This window comes from Rhinopithecus roxellana, chromosome 1, assembly GCF_007565055.1.
Source record: "Rhinopithecus roxellana isolate Shanxi Qingling chromosome 1, ASM756505v1, whole genome shotgun sequence".
Taxonomy (NCBI): Eukaryota; Metazoa; Chordata; class Mammalia; order Primates; family Cercopithecidae; genus Rhinopithecus; species Rhinopithecus roxellana.
In genome coordinates this window covers 19408347-19424629 of record NC_044549.1, presented here as the reverse complement: position 1 = coordinate 19424629, position 16283 = coordinate 19408347, and the positions used below count along the sequence as shown (strand labels likewise).

At 36.1% G+C, this 16283-nt stretch overlaps 1 protein-coding gene across 4 annotated transcripts in view; it reads left to right on the top strand.

The window, feature by feature from the left end:
- The window catches only part of DCBLD2 (discoidin, CUB and LCCL domain containing 2), a 98360-nt gene that overhangs the window by 35752 nt on the left and 46325 nt on the right, over positions 1-16283 (top strand). For all 4 annotated transcript variants that reach the window (XM_010353728.2, XM_030940003.1, XM_030940001.1 and 1 more), the window contains exon 3: positions 13689-13826. In XM_010353728.2, coding sequence (XP_010352030.1) covers positions 13689-13826 — 138 coding nt within the window. The remainder of the gene's footprint in view (positions 1-13688; positions 13827-16283) is intronic.

Sequence of the window (16283 nt, the reverse complement as noted above, 5' to 3'; positions counted from 1 at the left end):
ACTAATCCAGTCCTGTTCGACTTAGAACTGATTCCCATGAGATGGCATTAATCAATTTATGAGACATCTGGCCCCATGACCCAAACAACTCCCATTAGGCCCCACTTTCCAATATTGTCATGCTGGCAGTTAAACTTCATGAAGACTACACTTTCAGAGATCATTTATGTAGTTTATTATTAGAAAGTGTCTCTGAATGTGTAGAACACTGGAAAAGATGATCTAAGACTACCGTGAATACGTCTGTGCACACAAACTAGAAAGTCTAGAGGAAATGGATAAATTCCTAGAAACACACAACCCCACAAGTTTGAATCAGGAAGAAACAGAAATCCTGAATGGACCAAGCAATAAGTAGTGAGGTTGAATCAGTACTAAAAAATCTCCCAACGACAACAACAAGAACAACAAATGCCCAGGACCAGGTGAATTCACAGCTGAATTTTACCAGACATTCAAAGAAGAGCTGATACCAATTCTACTGAAACTATTCCAAAAGATGGAGAAAGAGGGAATCCTCCCTAATTCTTTCTGTGAAACCAGTATCACCCTGATACCAAAGCCAGGAAAAGACACAACAAACAAGGAAAACTGCAGACCAATATTCCTAATGAACATAGGTGCAAAAATCCTCAACAAAATTCTAGCAAACTAGATTCAGCAATATATCAACAAGATAATTCAGCATCAAGTGGGTTTCATACCAGGAAGGCAAGGATGGTTCAACATATGCAAATCAATAAATGTGATTCACCACACAAATATAATTAAAACAAAAAAAAATTTCAATAGATGAAGAAAAAGCATTTGATAAAATTCAGTATCCCTTCATGATAAAAGTTCTCAACAAACTAGGCACAGAAAGAACATACCTTAAAATAATGAAAGCCATCACAGCTAACACACTGAATGGGGAAAAACTGAAAGCATTCTTCCTAAGAACTGGAACAGAGAAGAATGCCTACTTCTACCACTTTTATTCAACATAGTACTAGAAGTTCTAGCTAGAACCATCAGGAGGCAAGAGAAAGAAATAAAGGGCATCTAAGTTAGAAAAGAGAAATCAAACTATCTCTGTTTGCTGATGATGTGATCTTACACCTTGGAAATTCTAAAGACTCCTCCAAAATCTCCTAGATTGGATAAATGAATCAGTAAAGTGTCAGGTTACAAAATCGCCATACACACGTCAGTACTACTACTATGTACCAGTAATGTACCAAACTGAGAATCAAATCGAGAACTCAGTCCCATTTACAATTGCTGCAAAAAAAGAAAGAAAAGAAAAAACAACCCTAGGAATATACTTAACCAAAGAGGTGAAAGATCTCTACACATAGAACTACAAAACACTAATGAAAGAAATCATAGATGGTACAAACAAATAGGAAAACCTCCTATACTCATGAATTGAAAGAATCAGTATTGTGAAAATGACCATACTGCCCAAAACAATCTACACATTCAATACAGTTCCTACCAAAATACCACCAATGCCGTTTTTCTTTCTTTCTTTTAGAGAGAATTTTACTCTTTCAACCAGTCTGGAGTGCAGTTGTGCTCTTGGCTCACTTCAGCCTCAGCCTCCTGCTTTAGCTTCCCAAGCAGCTGGAATTACAGGAGTGTGCCATCATATCCTGCCAAAAACACCATTTTTCTCAGAATTAGAAAAGAAAACCCTAAATTCAAATAAACCAAAAATCCTGAATAGCAGAAGCAGTCCTGAGCAAACAAAAGAACTCTAGGGGTATCACTTTAACTGTCTTTAAATTATACTGCAAGGCTACAGTAATCAACACAGAATGATAACTTGTATAAAAATAGACACATGTACCAATGAAACATAATAGAGAACCCAGCTATAAAGTCAAATACCTACAACCAACTGATCTTTGACAGAGTAGACTGAAACATAAAATGGGGGAAAGGACACCATATTCATTTGGTGGTGCTGGAAAATTGGATAGCCATACAAAGAATGAAACTGGATCCCTATCTCTCACTGTCTACAAAAATTTACTCAAGATGGAGTAAAGACTTAACCCTTTCCCCATTTGCTCTGAGAATACTCACCAGTGGCACTTGCGGCTGCATCATTTACCCCAAAGTAAATTTTCCACAAAATAGCACCCTATTATTATTATTTTTGCATTGCTCTGGTATATCAACTTTGGAAACAAAAGACATTATCCTATTATAGTACTCCGTTTTTAGTAGTGGTATTTCCACTTACAAAATATAATCTCAATCGCTGAAAATGTCAAATCCTAGAAAACAGCATCCCTACACATGATGTTAATATTGTTCTTGAAAAGTCGTTGGTCAAAGATTCGTTTGATGAATTCGGTTTTTCTGAAATAGACGATTCTGATGATTCAGACAATTCTGATGTTAGTTCTGTTTAGAAATAACTCCAAAAACAGTTTTTATATTTTATTTTCACATTGACTATCAGTCAGATTTGCTTCAACCTCAAAGAGCGTGTTTATGTAAAATTAAATGAGCACCGGCAGCAAGCCGCACCTTTGTTTTGAAAACAGGAAAAGGGTCAAATGTAAGACCTGAAACCATAACAATTTTAGAAGAAACCCTAGGAAAAGTTCTGAATATTGGCATAGGCAGAGAATTTATGAGTAAGAGACAGAGCAAATGCAACAAAAATAAATAAAGGGGACTCCATTAAACTAAAAAGCTTTGTACAGCAAAAGAGATAATCAGCATTGTAAACAGAGAGTAAATAGAGAACCTACAGAATGGGAGAAAATATTTCTAAACTATACATCTGACAAACAGCGAATGTCCATAATCTACAAGGAACTCAAATCACCAAGAAAATAAATAATTACATTAAAAAGTAGAAAAACAACATGAAGGCCGGGCGCGGTGGCTCAAGCCTGTAATCCCAGCACTTTGGGAGGCCGAGACGGGCGGATCACGAGGTCAGGAGATCGAGACCATCCTGGCTAACACAGTGAAACCCCGTCTCTACTAAAAATACAAAAAAACTAGCCGGGCGAGGTGGCGGGCGCCTGTAGTCCCAGCTACTCGGGAGGCTGAGGCAGGAGAATGGCGTGAACCCGGGAGGCGGAGCTTGCAGTGAGCTGAGATCCGGCCACTGCACTCCAGTCCGGGCGACAGAGCGAGACTCCGCCTCAAAAAAAAAAAAAAAAAAAAAAGAAAAACAACATGAACATACATTTCTCAAAAGAAGATACACAAAAGACTAACATATGAAAAATGCTCAATATCACTAGTCATCACAGAAATGCAAATTAAAACTGCAACAAGATACCAATTTGCCCTAGTCAGAATGGCCATTAAGAAGTCAAGAAACTTCTTTTTTTGTTGTGTGCAGACAGGGAACACTTATACATTGTTGGCGAGAATGTAAATTAGTTCAACCTCTCTGGAAAACACTATGGAAATTTGTCAAAGAACTAAAAGTTAGATCTACCATTCAGTTTAGCAGTCTCACTACTGATACCTGCCCAAAGGAAAATAAGTCATTATATGAAAAAGATACCTGCATTAGTATGTTTATCACAGTAGAATTCACGATGGAAAAGATACGGAATCAACCTAAGAGTCCATCAAACCAATGAGTGGATAAAGAAAATGTTATATATATATATATATGATGCACACACACACAGTGGAATACTACTCAGCCTTTAAAAAGAATATATATATATATGATGTACACATACACAGTGGAATACTACTCAGCCTTTAAAAAGAATATATATATATATGATGTACACATACATAGTGGAATACTACTCAGCCTTTAAAAAGAATATATATATATGATGTACACATACACAGTGAATACTACTCAGCTTTTAAAAAGAATATATGATGCACACATACACACACAGTGGAATACTACTCAGCCTTTAAGAAGAATATATATATATATGATGCACACATACACGGTAGAATACTACTCAGTCTTTAAAAAGAATATATATGTATATATGATGTACACATACACACACAGTGGAATACCACTCAGCCTTAAAAGAATATATATATATATATATATGATGTACACATACACACACAGTGGAATACTACTCAGCCTTTAAACAGAATATATATATATATATATGATGTGCACATACACACACAGTAGAATACTACTCAGCCTTTAAAAAGAATGAAATAATGTCTTTGCAGCACCTTGGATAGAACTGAGGGTCATTATCCTAAGTAAAGTAACCCAGGAACAGAAAACCAAGTACTACATGTTCTCACTTATAAGGGGGGACTAACCTTCTGGATAAATGACAGCATACAGAATGCTGTAATGGACATTGGAGACTCAGAAAGGGGGAAGGTGGTAAAGGATTAAAAAATCACCTATTGGGTATAATGTACACTATTTGGGTGATGGGTACACTAAATGCCCAGATTTCATCACTATAAAATTTATCTGTGTAACCAAAACTACTTGTACCCCTAAAGCTATTGAAAAATTTAAAAAATAATATAAATAAATTTAAACATGAGATTTGATGGGGACAAACCACATCCAAATCATAGCACTCTCAGAATATACATTCATAACACACAGCATGTATCATATCTTCTTATTCTTCAACCCCATCTCTAACTGTTCTAGATCTATAATTAAATATAATAAATGATCACTGTCAGTCTTTTTCCTCAAGTCCAACCACTAGTCTATTGTTGGGATGAAATTCATCTTTGAATAACTTGATTCCTTAAGAAGGGCTTATGGTGCAGATTTTGCGTGTTGAAAACTGCTTACTTTGTAAATTTTTTATGGCCTTTAGGCTTGAAGGGGCTGCTTGATAATATCTAAATCTTGGATTGAAATGTTACTTCTTTGAGTTAAAAAAAAAATGCTTTTCCATGATTCCCTTACTTCATATTGTTTTTTGAGAAGTCTGATGGCAATTGAACTCTCTTGCCATTATAAGGCATTTGGTTTTTGTACAGTGACCATGAGGATTTTTTTCTTTACCTTTAAAGTCTATTAGTTTTCTAAGGATATGTTTTGAAGTTGATCATTACAGGTTAGTTTCCACTGGTATCCGGTGGACTCTTTCAGTATGTAAATTCAGGTCTTCCTTTATTTCTAGAAAATTTTCTTGGATTATAGTTTTAATACTTCCTATTTAATGATTTTTTAAATGACATGATAATTGTATGTATTTATGATGTACATTGTTTTGATACGTGTATACATTGTAGAATGGATCAATCAGACTAATAAATGCATTACCTCACGTACTTAACGTTTTTGTAGTGAGAACACTTAAAAATCTCTTAGCAATTTTTAAGTAAATACACTGTTATACAGTGGCTCTTTTTAACTTATCACTCCTGTATAACTGAAGTATTTGTGTCCCTTGACCAACATCTCTCCAACTCATCCTTCCAACTCCCCCTTCAATCCGTTCTACTCTCTGCTTCTGTGGGTTTGTCTTTTTTAGATTCTACATGTGAGTGAGATCATGTAGTATTTGTCTTTCTATGCCTTGCTTATTTCATTTAACATCATGTCCTCCAGTTTCATCCATGTTGTTGCAAATGGCAGGGTTTCTTTCGTTTTTTTAGTATAGGCTGAATAGTACTCTGCTGTGTTCATATACCACATTTCCTTTATCCATTTATCTACTGATGGACGTTTAGATTGATTCCATATCTTAGCTATTGTGAATAATGCAGCTGTGAACATGGGAGTGTAGATATCTTTTCAACATATTGATTTCATTTTCTTTGGATATGTATACCCAGTAGTAGAATTACTGGATCATTTGATAGTTCTATTTTTAATTTTTTTGAGGAACTTTCATCCTGGTTTTCATGAACAGCTATACTAATTTAGATTCCCACCAATAGTGTAGAAGAGTACCGTTTTTTCCACATTCTTGTCAACACTTATCTTTGTCTTTTTGATAATAGCCATTCTAGCAAGTGTGAGGTGATATCTCATGTGGTTTTATTTTCATTTCATTGGTGTTTAATGGTGCAGAATATTTTTTTCATATATCTGTTGGCTATTTGTATAATAGAGGAGGGGATTGCTTTCATAAACTTTTTCTGAAAAGTACCTACTTAGATATTTTTTCATTTTTAAAGTTATTTGTTTTCTTGCTTTTGAGTTGTTTGACCTCCTCATACGCTTTTGGTATTAACCCTTTACCAGATACATAGTTTGCAGGTATTTTCTCTTTCTCTGTCTCTTCACTCTGTTGATTGTTTTCTTTGCTATGCAAAAGCATTTTAGTTTGAGGTAATCCTATATGCCTATTTTTTAATATTAATATTTGTTCCATTGCTTTGTGTATTTATTTTTAATACTTATACATCAGTTGAAACTTCTTTGCTGTTATATCCCCTTTCATTTCAGCCACATTCTCACCTTTTTACTTTTTAAATATTCTTTTTAGTCTGTTTTTTTCTTCTTCTTTTCAACATTCCTTATGTTTTCATTAGAATCTGTAATTCCTTGTGCACTTTATAATGTGGTCTTAATTCTCCATTTTTGGTATACTTTTGTCTTTTCTTGTATTTCTTTCCTGAGGTCAACCAACTCTCATTTCTTTCTGCTTTTTTGTCCATTTCTGCCCCTAGTTTCTGAATTTATGCTTCAAGATGTTTTATCATATCCCAAATGTTCGAGGACATTTAATTAAGTTTGGAGTGCTGTGCTGTAGTTTCCTTATGTCACTGTTTTTATAGGGGGAGAGGGTTTTCATAAACTAAATTTTAGGGACTCACATTTTTTGTTTTCTTTTTATACTGTGTATTTTTAAGTAGATTAACATTGTACCTCTGTATTTCTGTGGATAGGGCTGCCAGTTTGCAGTGGTTTATAAGCTTTGTAGCTCATAATAGGCCTCTTCATTAATGTATTTTTTTTCTTCTGAGAGAGACCATAGTTCGGGAGAGATTGCCTATATATTTGTTGTTTTGTTTGTTCTTTCAGTATCCTAAATGTTTCCTCTGAGGTTTTGAGGCAGATTATTGAGGAATTGACAGCTGTCCATTTCTCAACAACATTTAACTGGAGGGAACTTACTCTCCTATGAGATCCTGGCCACATCCAAGAATTCCAATTTGTGAGCCTTTTAAGTGGATATTAAAAGGTTTTGACATCTCCTAAGTAGTGAAGAGTATATTTTTTCAGAAAAGCTTTAAAGAAATTTCTTGATATTCTATGAATGTCTCATCTGTGATGCTTGGCACCACATCTGGTTTTGCTGAAGTCTTCACATTATTATGACTCATTGCTTTTTGTATTAGCATACTTGGCATGAGAAACTGCCAGCTATACTGAAAGAATCTGTCAACTTAGAGCTAGGGCCTTGAATCACTACCTTTTCAAGATGTTTTATTAAGAAATAGAATGTGAAGCTCTCGTCTTTACAGAAGTTGGCTTGTTTTCCAAAAGATAACTCTTAAAGTCCTTTACTAAAATAGAAGTTTCATAAGAGAGAAGGAAAGCCCACTTGGAAAATTTCGATGGGGAATTTTGATATTACCTTATGAATATTTTAGCCCATCTGAATGCTATAAATTTTTCTATCAAGACCGTTTGGTTACCATTGTAGATAGTGGTAAAAACCTATGTGCTCTTTTGTCTGAGCTACAGTTCTGAAAGGATTTTAGAGGAGTCAACTATGCTTATAATCAAAGAAATGCAAAGTTTTAAAACTAAGTACATTTTTTCTGACTTTTGGATTCATAAAAAAAATTAAAATTTTAATGTTATGTTGGTTGGAGTGTAGTAAAACTGACACTTTTTTATGTTGAAGATGTACATAAGTACACATTTCTGTATGTAGAAGAGGAATCACTGGGTCACTGGGTTGCATATTTTCAGCTTTAACCGTTATTGCCAAATGTTTTTGTGGCTGTACTATTTTACACCCTCTACCAGTGTATAAGAGTTCCAGTTACCATTCTCTGCTTTTCTCCACATTAACTGTTCTGGTGTGTGTGTACTGATGGCATGTTATACATAGTTTGCTTCGTATTTCCTTGAAAGCTGATGATGTGCTCTTTTCATACATTTATTATCCATTTGAATATCTTCATTTATAAAGATTCTGTTTACGTTTTCATGCATATTCTCTGTTGGGAGATCCTTTTCTTATTCATTTGTTGGAGTTCTGTATATATTCTGGTAATGGGTTCTTTTTAGGTGTAGTACACATATCTTCTCCATTGCTATGGACTGCCATTTTGCTCCATTATTGGTATCTTGTGATAAATAGACGTTAATTTTATGTAGTTTGCGCTTAGTAATTATTTTATGGTTAGTACTTTTTGTATTCTGTTTAAGGAAGTTTTGCCCATTTCTAGGTCATGAAGCTGTTTCAAAGTTTTCCACTTAAAGCCTTATTGGATTTGTTTCTACATATATTATCGTCAGTCCTTCCAGAATTGATTTTTAGTTGTGTTGTGTGAGGTAGGAGTCAAAGTATCAAGGTACATTTTCCCATGCAGGATTTCTTCACTTTAAAATGTGCAGATATCAGATCTGCTGCTTAAGAAGAAAAACACCAAAGTAGCTACTTTTCTAAAATCAAAATGTACAATAACTATGATATGTTGTAGAAAAACATAATTTAAAATACTTTTCTAAAACCACTATATTTTAGAAGGAGAGGCAAATTCATTTTTGGTAATATTGCTAAATCCCTTTTAAACCTAGTAAATATCTGTTATGTCCCATTTTAAATATATGCCCAGTAGTCTAATTGTTTAAAAAGAAATTAGAGCTGTACCTTCCTATCATTATCTTCTGCAGGCAAGTCTTTGCTGAAGCAGCTAAAACTAAGGCTAAATCCAGCCAAAAAGAACAGTTTATTCACAGTATAAGAGAAATGATTATGGGAAGACATTTTAGACATTCAAAAAGAGGACACTCAACAACTCCAAGTCAGGGCGTTAATTTGTACATCTCCACCTCACTCTGGCCCACCAAGCATAAGACAATGGTCCTCAAAGCTAGGCTTTTTAAAGAAACTTTACTGATGGAAGTTTTTTAATGATAACATCTATGGTAAACATTGTCCAGGCACTATAATGGCCTCTTCTGTACCTTAGAGGATTCAACTGTACATTTGATTTGTCCCACTACACTAAGCTTTCTGAGGGCATCACTGCCTCTCATTCCATCACCGAATCCCCAGGCTGCCTGGCTTAGTGCCTGGATATTCAGGGTTTCAATAAATGAGTTCCTTTGAGAATTCCAAATTTTGTTTTTTGAGACCAGAGATGCTCCTATACTAGTAAAAAAAAAAAAAAAAAAACCTGTTCGTAAAGAAGTTTGTAAATTAGAACCTATGCTCTTTAAGCAAGCTTCATTTCCCTCTACTGAAAGTGGACAGAGCTGATATGCTTTTGTTCTTACAAGTAACTCTCTACCCTCTGGTCCATCCTTCTGAGTTGCAGATTCCTAAGGAAAGCATTGTTCCATGGCACACCTCAGCAAGTTGAATGAGCTTCCGTTTAATTGAGAACATAAATAAGATTTCTGTAGAAGATTTTATAGTAACAGTATTAACTATACTTCTGGTTTATCAGAGTCAGATGCACTATCTCACCTGTCTTTTGAATACAGAATGTTTCCATTTAACATCTTCTAGAGCTTAAATTATTGCTGTTCTTCATCTACTGTGGTTAATGTGTACATTAGAAGAGGCATGGTGACCATGAGGTCTCTACACTCTATACAAGTGGCTACAAACTCACTGCCAACAGGGTTTAGACAGATGAAATAAAGAAGTGAAATGGCCTAGGCATATGAAGAATAACAGCATAGCCATGATGATAAATGATAGCTGAGCTTCAGGACTGGGGGCATTGTGGAGTGGTAGGGCTGTGGCAAACTGGAGTATGACTTTCTTTTTCAAAGGGGATAGCTACTTAAGGACAATCACTTAGAAAACTGGCCTAGATTTCCTTTTTTCCTTGTGATTTTTCAAGAGAAGTTAGAAATTCAGAATGTATGTAAAGTTTCCAGATTTTGAAAACTTTAACACCTAATTTAAACATTTTTGAAGGAGAGTATAGCCCAGAACTATACAGACCAAGAGGCCTGTGGGCTGATTCGGGTCCTGAGCCATCAATTCTAACTTCTCCTCCATACCTCTGTCAGATTCAATTATCCAAAAGCATGATATTCTTGGACTGTACACTAAATTCCTGGTTGTGTTCTGTCTTATTTTGCTTCATAGCAAATTATCACAAGCTTAGCAGCTTAAACGAGCACAGTTTTATCATCCCAGTTTCCATGGATCTGAAGTTTGGGCATTGCATGGCATGACTGAATTCTCTGCTCAGGTTCCTACCAGGCTGAAGTTAAGGTGTTAGCTGGGAATACGTTTCTCACCTGGGGCTCACAGTTCTCTTCCAAGTGTACTAGTTGTTGGTAGAATTCAGTTCGTTGCAGTTGTAAAACTGAGGTCCCCATTTTCCTGGTAACTGTTGGCCAGGGACTGCTCTAAGTTTCTAGAGGCCACTTGCAGTGACCCTGATAGGCAAGGTGCTACATAGATGTTTGCTTTCTTCCAGGACACGTGGCATGTGTCTCTCTTATTTCCAATTCTGCAACCTGTGAAAACAATGTGCTTTTAATGGGCCTACCTGATTAGTTCAGGCTTACCCAGAAAAATCTTCCTTTTGCCATATATGTAACATAAAAGAAGTTAAGAATAAAACTGACAGGGAATCCTGGTAAGAAATACCCTAGAAGGCCGGGCGCAGTGGCTCACGCCTGTAATCCCATCACTTTGGGAGGCTGAGGTGGGTGGATCACCACAGGTCAGGAGTTCAAGACCAGCCTGGCCAATATGGTGAAACCATGTCTCTAATAAAAATACAAAAATTAGCCAGGTGTGCTGGTGTGCGTCTGTAATCCCAGCTACTTGGGAGGCTGAGACAGGAGAATTGCTTGAACCCGGGAGGCAGAGGTTGCAGTGAGCCAAGATCACGCCACTGTGTACTCCAGCCTGGGTGACAGAACAAGACTCCATTTGAAAGAGAGAGAGAGAAAGAAAGAAAGAGAGAAGGAGAGAAGGGAAGAGGAAAGGAAGGAAAGGAATATCCTAGAAGCATTAAAAGATCACATACTATAGGAAATTTTACAAGTTAACACACGTTGGAAAAGTTAATCAAGAAAACAACAAGTTACCAGTTTCTTTATCTCCAGTAATGCTGGGGAGAGGGGAATAAATTGGTACAGCCTTTTTGTTGAGTTAGATTCCATTTATCAGTTTTGGCTTTTGTTGCCATTGCTTTTGGTGTTTTAGTCATGAAGTCTTTGCCCATGCCTATGTTCTGAATGGTATTGCCTAGGTTTTCTTCTAGGGTTTTTATGGTGTTAGGTGTTATATGTTAAGTCTTTAATTCATCTTGAGTTAATTTTTGTATAAGGCGTAAGGAATGGGCCCAATTTCAGTTTTCTTCATATGGCTAGCTAGCCAGTTTTCCCAACAGCATTTATTAAATAGGGAACCCCTTCCCCATTGCTTTTGTCAGGTTTGTCAAAGATCAAATGGTTGTAGATATGTGGTGTTATTTCTGAGGCCTCTGTTCTGTTCCAGTGGTCCACATACCTGTTTTGGTACCAGTACTATGCTGTTTTGATTACTGTAGCCTTGTGGTATAGTTTGAGGTCAGGTAGCGTGATGCCTCCAGCTTTATTCTTTTTGCTTAGGATTGTCTTGGCTATGTGGACTCTTTTTTGGTTCCATATGAAATTTAAAGTAGTTTTTTCTAATTCTGTGAAGAAAGTCAATGGTAGCTTGATGGGGATAGCATTGAATCTCTATATTTGGGCATTATGGCCATTTTCACAATATTGATTCTTTCTATCCATGAGCATGGAATGTTTTTCCATTTGTTTGTATCCTCTCTTACTTCCTTGAGCAGTGGTTTGTCCTTGAAGAGGTCCTTCACGTCCCTTTAAGTTGTATTCCTAGGTATTTTATTCTCTTTGCAGCAATTGTGAATGGGAGTTCACTCATGATTTGGCTCTCTGTCTGTTATTGGTGTATAGGAATGCTTGTGGTTTTTTCAGATTGATTTTGTATCCTGAGACTTTGCTGCAGTTGTCTATCAGCTTAAGGAGATTTTGGGCTGAGACAGTGGGATTTTCTAAATATACAGTCATGTCGTCTGCAAACAGAGACAGTTTTACTTCCTGTCTTCCTGTTTGAATACCCTTTATTTCTTTCTCTTGCCTGATTGCCATGGCCAGAACTTCCAATACTATGTTAATAGAAGTGGTGAGAGAGGGCATCCTTGTGCCAGTTTTCAAAGGGAATGCTTCCAGTTTTTGCCCATTCAGTATGATATTGGCTGTGGGTTTGTCATATATAGCTTTTATTGTTTTGAGGTATGCTGATTTTGAACTTTTAAAAGCAATTTTATTCCTAAGTTTTTTGACTTTTGTGATGCTATTATGGATGGAGTTTTAAAATTTTCATTTCAGATTGCACTAGCATATATGGAAATGCAGTTGATATTTGTATATGGATCCTGTGACTTAGCTAAGTTTCTTTACTAGCTCTAGTGAGGTTTTGTTTTGTTTTCTTTGTCAATTCCTTAGAATTCTCTACTCATAAGATCAAGTATCATCCTTGAAAATGATATCCTTGGAAGTCCACATGACTCTTATTCAAGTGATGTTGCCATAGCTTAAAACATTTTTGGAAGTCCTTATTCAGAATTGCTTACACAAGTTACCAAGCACATAAGAAAATCAGTTTTTATTATTTATTAGTGTATGTCTTGCTTTAATGTTTCTTCTTCTTCTTTTTTATCTTAGTATCTTAGATCTGTACTGAGGATATGTTATTTTTTATAGCCTAGGACAACTTTGAATGCGGCCCAACAGAAATTCGTAAACTTTCTTAAAACATTATGAGGTTTTTTTGTGATTTATTTTTTATGTTTGTTTATTGGTTGATTAATTGATTGATTGTGCCCATCAGCCGTCGTTAGTGTTAATGCATTTTATTTGTGGTCCAAGACAATTCTTTTTCCAATGTGGCCCAGGGAAGCCAAAAGATTGGACACCTCTGTGATAGACATTAAAGGATGGAAGTTAGGCACACAGTTATATATATGCATCTGACATTTAAGGAAAAAGCTGTGGATGGAAGGTTAAGCTTGTGAGTTGTCAGATCATAGTTAAAGCCATGGGATCAAATGTGATCACCTAAAGAGATTAACTAGAAATCCAGCAACCCTCAGAAGTAAAATTGAATAGGTCCAAAAAAAGGCTTGAGGCGTGACCTAAGGTCAGAATCTAAGGGGGTTTGAGGGAAGCACGTTAAGAATACTACTAATTAACCATCAGTTCATTTGTGAGCCACCTGCCTGGATGAAATATTTTGTTAAATTTTTTTTAGTCCCTTATTACTGTTTTTAAAGAGTATACATGTCTTTCACAGGAAATTAATCTCTGTAAGTTCAGTGATACATGTACTGCTTTTCCTTTTGAATCATTTGAATAGACGTTACTTGTCATTTTTTTCCTCCAGAGTAATATGATTTGTAATCATTAAACATTTTAGTCCTTATTTTATACTAATTTAATAGCCAGCTTGGTATATTATTCTGATTCTGTTATCTACATTGCAAATATTATTGACTTAAGGAGAGTCACAGCAAATAATCTGCTTTTCTTTCATTCCTAGGCAAATACTGTGGTCTGGGGTTGCAAATGAACCATTCAATTGAATCAAAAGGCAATGAAATCACATTGCTGTTCATGAGTGGAATCCATGTTTCTGGACGCGGATTTTTGGCCTCATACTCTGTTATAGATAAACAAGGTAATTTTCACCTTATGCAGTGGCTCCTACACTTTGTAATTTTTAATAACAAAAATAAAATGCTTTTTTTCAGTAGCTGTTTTCTGAAATTGGAATAGAGCAGAAAGACTGAACAGTTAATAGCATATATATAAATTTGACAAATAAGGTGAGATCGGTTTCAAAGTTCCAAAATTAAAAGTACATGAACGTTACTTCCCTTTCCTTAGTAGAGGAAATACTGCTGAAATACTGATTTTTTTTATTTTTATAAGGTTGGAACACAAACTATAATAACTTTTTTTTTTTTTGAGACAGAGTTTTGCTCTTGTTGCCCAGGCTGGAATGCAGTGGTGCGATCTCAGCTCAGTGCAACCTCCACCTCCTGGGTTCAAGTGATTCTCCTGTCCCAGCCTCCTGAGTAGCTGGGATTACAGGCATGTGCCACCATGCCTGGCTAATTTTGTATTTTTAGTAGAGATGGGGTTTCTCCATGTTGGCCAGGCTGGTCTCGAACTCCTGACCTCAGGTGATTCGCTTGGCTCGGCCTCCCAAAGTGCTGGAATTACAGGTGTGAGCTACTGCACCCGTCCTATAATAACATTTTTAAATTTTATAAATTATTGAAATGTTTTATATCAATTTAAAACATTATTATTCACAGTTTACTGCTTCATGGTGCTGTGTTAAAGACCATACTACCAATATTTTCAAAGAATAAGATCTCACATCCCCAGGAGTACCTGAGGAGTGCTGAGACAGCATGAAATAAACATGGTGTATTTCTAAATTGCTAATGTTTAGGAGGAAAATGTGGTGTAAAGGGGGAAAATGAAAAACAAGGTTATTCAGGTGCTGGTGAGGTTTTGGGGAAAAAGAAACAGTATACAGTGTTCGTGGGAGTATCAGTCAGTTCAGCCATTGTGGAAGACAATGTGGCAATTCCTCAAAGACCTAAAGACAGAAATACCATTCAACCCAGCAATGCCATGACTGGATATATACCCAAAGGAATATCAGTTATTCTGTCATAAAGACATATGCATGTGTATGTTCATTGTACCACTATTTAATAGCAAAGACTTAGAATCACCTTAAATGCCCATCAGTGATAGACTGGATAAAGAAAGTTTTGTACATACACATCATGGAATACTATTCAGCCATGAAAAAGAACGAGATGTTCTTTACAGGGACATAGATGGAGCTGGAAGCCCTTATCTTTAGCAGACTAATTAATGCAGGAACAGAAAACCAAATACTGCAGGTGCATGTTCTGACTTATAAGTGGGAGCTAAATTATGAAAACACATGGACATATAGAGGGGAACAACACACACTAGGGATTTTTGGAGGGTGGGAGGTGGGAGAGGATCAGGAAAACTAAATAATGGATACCAGGCTTAATACCTGGATGATAAAATAATCTGTAAAACAAGCCCCATGACACAAGCTTACTTGTGTAACAAACCTGCACATGTACCCCAAACTTAAAAGTTTAAAAACAAAAGATTATTAAATAGAATAGAATCCAAAATTTACCTGAATCTCCAAGATAAAATGCAAGACCTGCATGAAATCTCTGATGTGTTTTAGCTGCTGTGGGATGTGTTCATTTCCCCCTGCTATGTAGGGGTACCATGATGAGAAAGTTTAAGAAGTGTTGCTAGTATAAGAATATATCAAAACAATCATTTAAATTTTTAAAAGTTGATATTTTGATATTCAGCATTGAATTAAGTTACCATTTAAAAGTTTAAATTGGCTTTTACTTCATATTGTATAAATGAGGACATTATCAAGAACCTCCTAGTTGTGAGAGTGCTGGGCACTGGGAATTATAGGTGAAAGCAAGCGATTCCTCCTCAGCTGTGGTGGGTTTGGGATAAACACAATATGTCTTATTGAAAGTTTCATTTAGAAGGTGATAGAGGAGAGAGCTCTTTTGTATGGAGGAACCTGCATTTCTTTAGTTTATAAGCAATAGGGCAAGGTGTGAAGGCTAACAAAATCTGTCATGGAAAATGAGAAGGAAAATTCATTTGGATGAAATAGTAGAAAAGAACTAGAAACATTATGCCAAATGAACAATTAATATTTTCGACAGAACCAGGAAAACATATGCAGTGTGATGTTGTGGAAAGGACTCTAGGTGTCCCTGGAATCAAAGCTTGCCTCTACCACGTGCTAGCTGGCTAACCTCTGGCCAGTCATTTCACCACTGTGAGTTGTGAGGACTGAATCTAATAAAAACGTGTACCGTTTGTAGGCTCATGACATAGCAGACACATACAATGTTAGTTTCCCCTCTTCTACCACTGTACACATGCATGCACATGTTCCCCACCCCTACCACTGAAAGAGTAATGTAGAGAACACAAGTGAGATGATAATGGATTACCGTCCTTTAAGTTTTACTTAAAGTCTTGGAGTTGATAGGTGAGAGGATAGATAACAAAGTTAATTTGCTTGTTATTT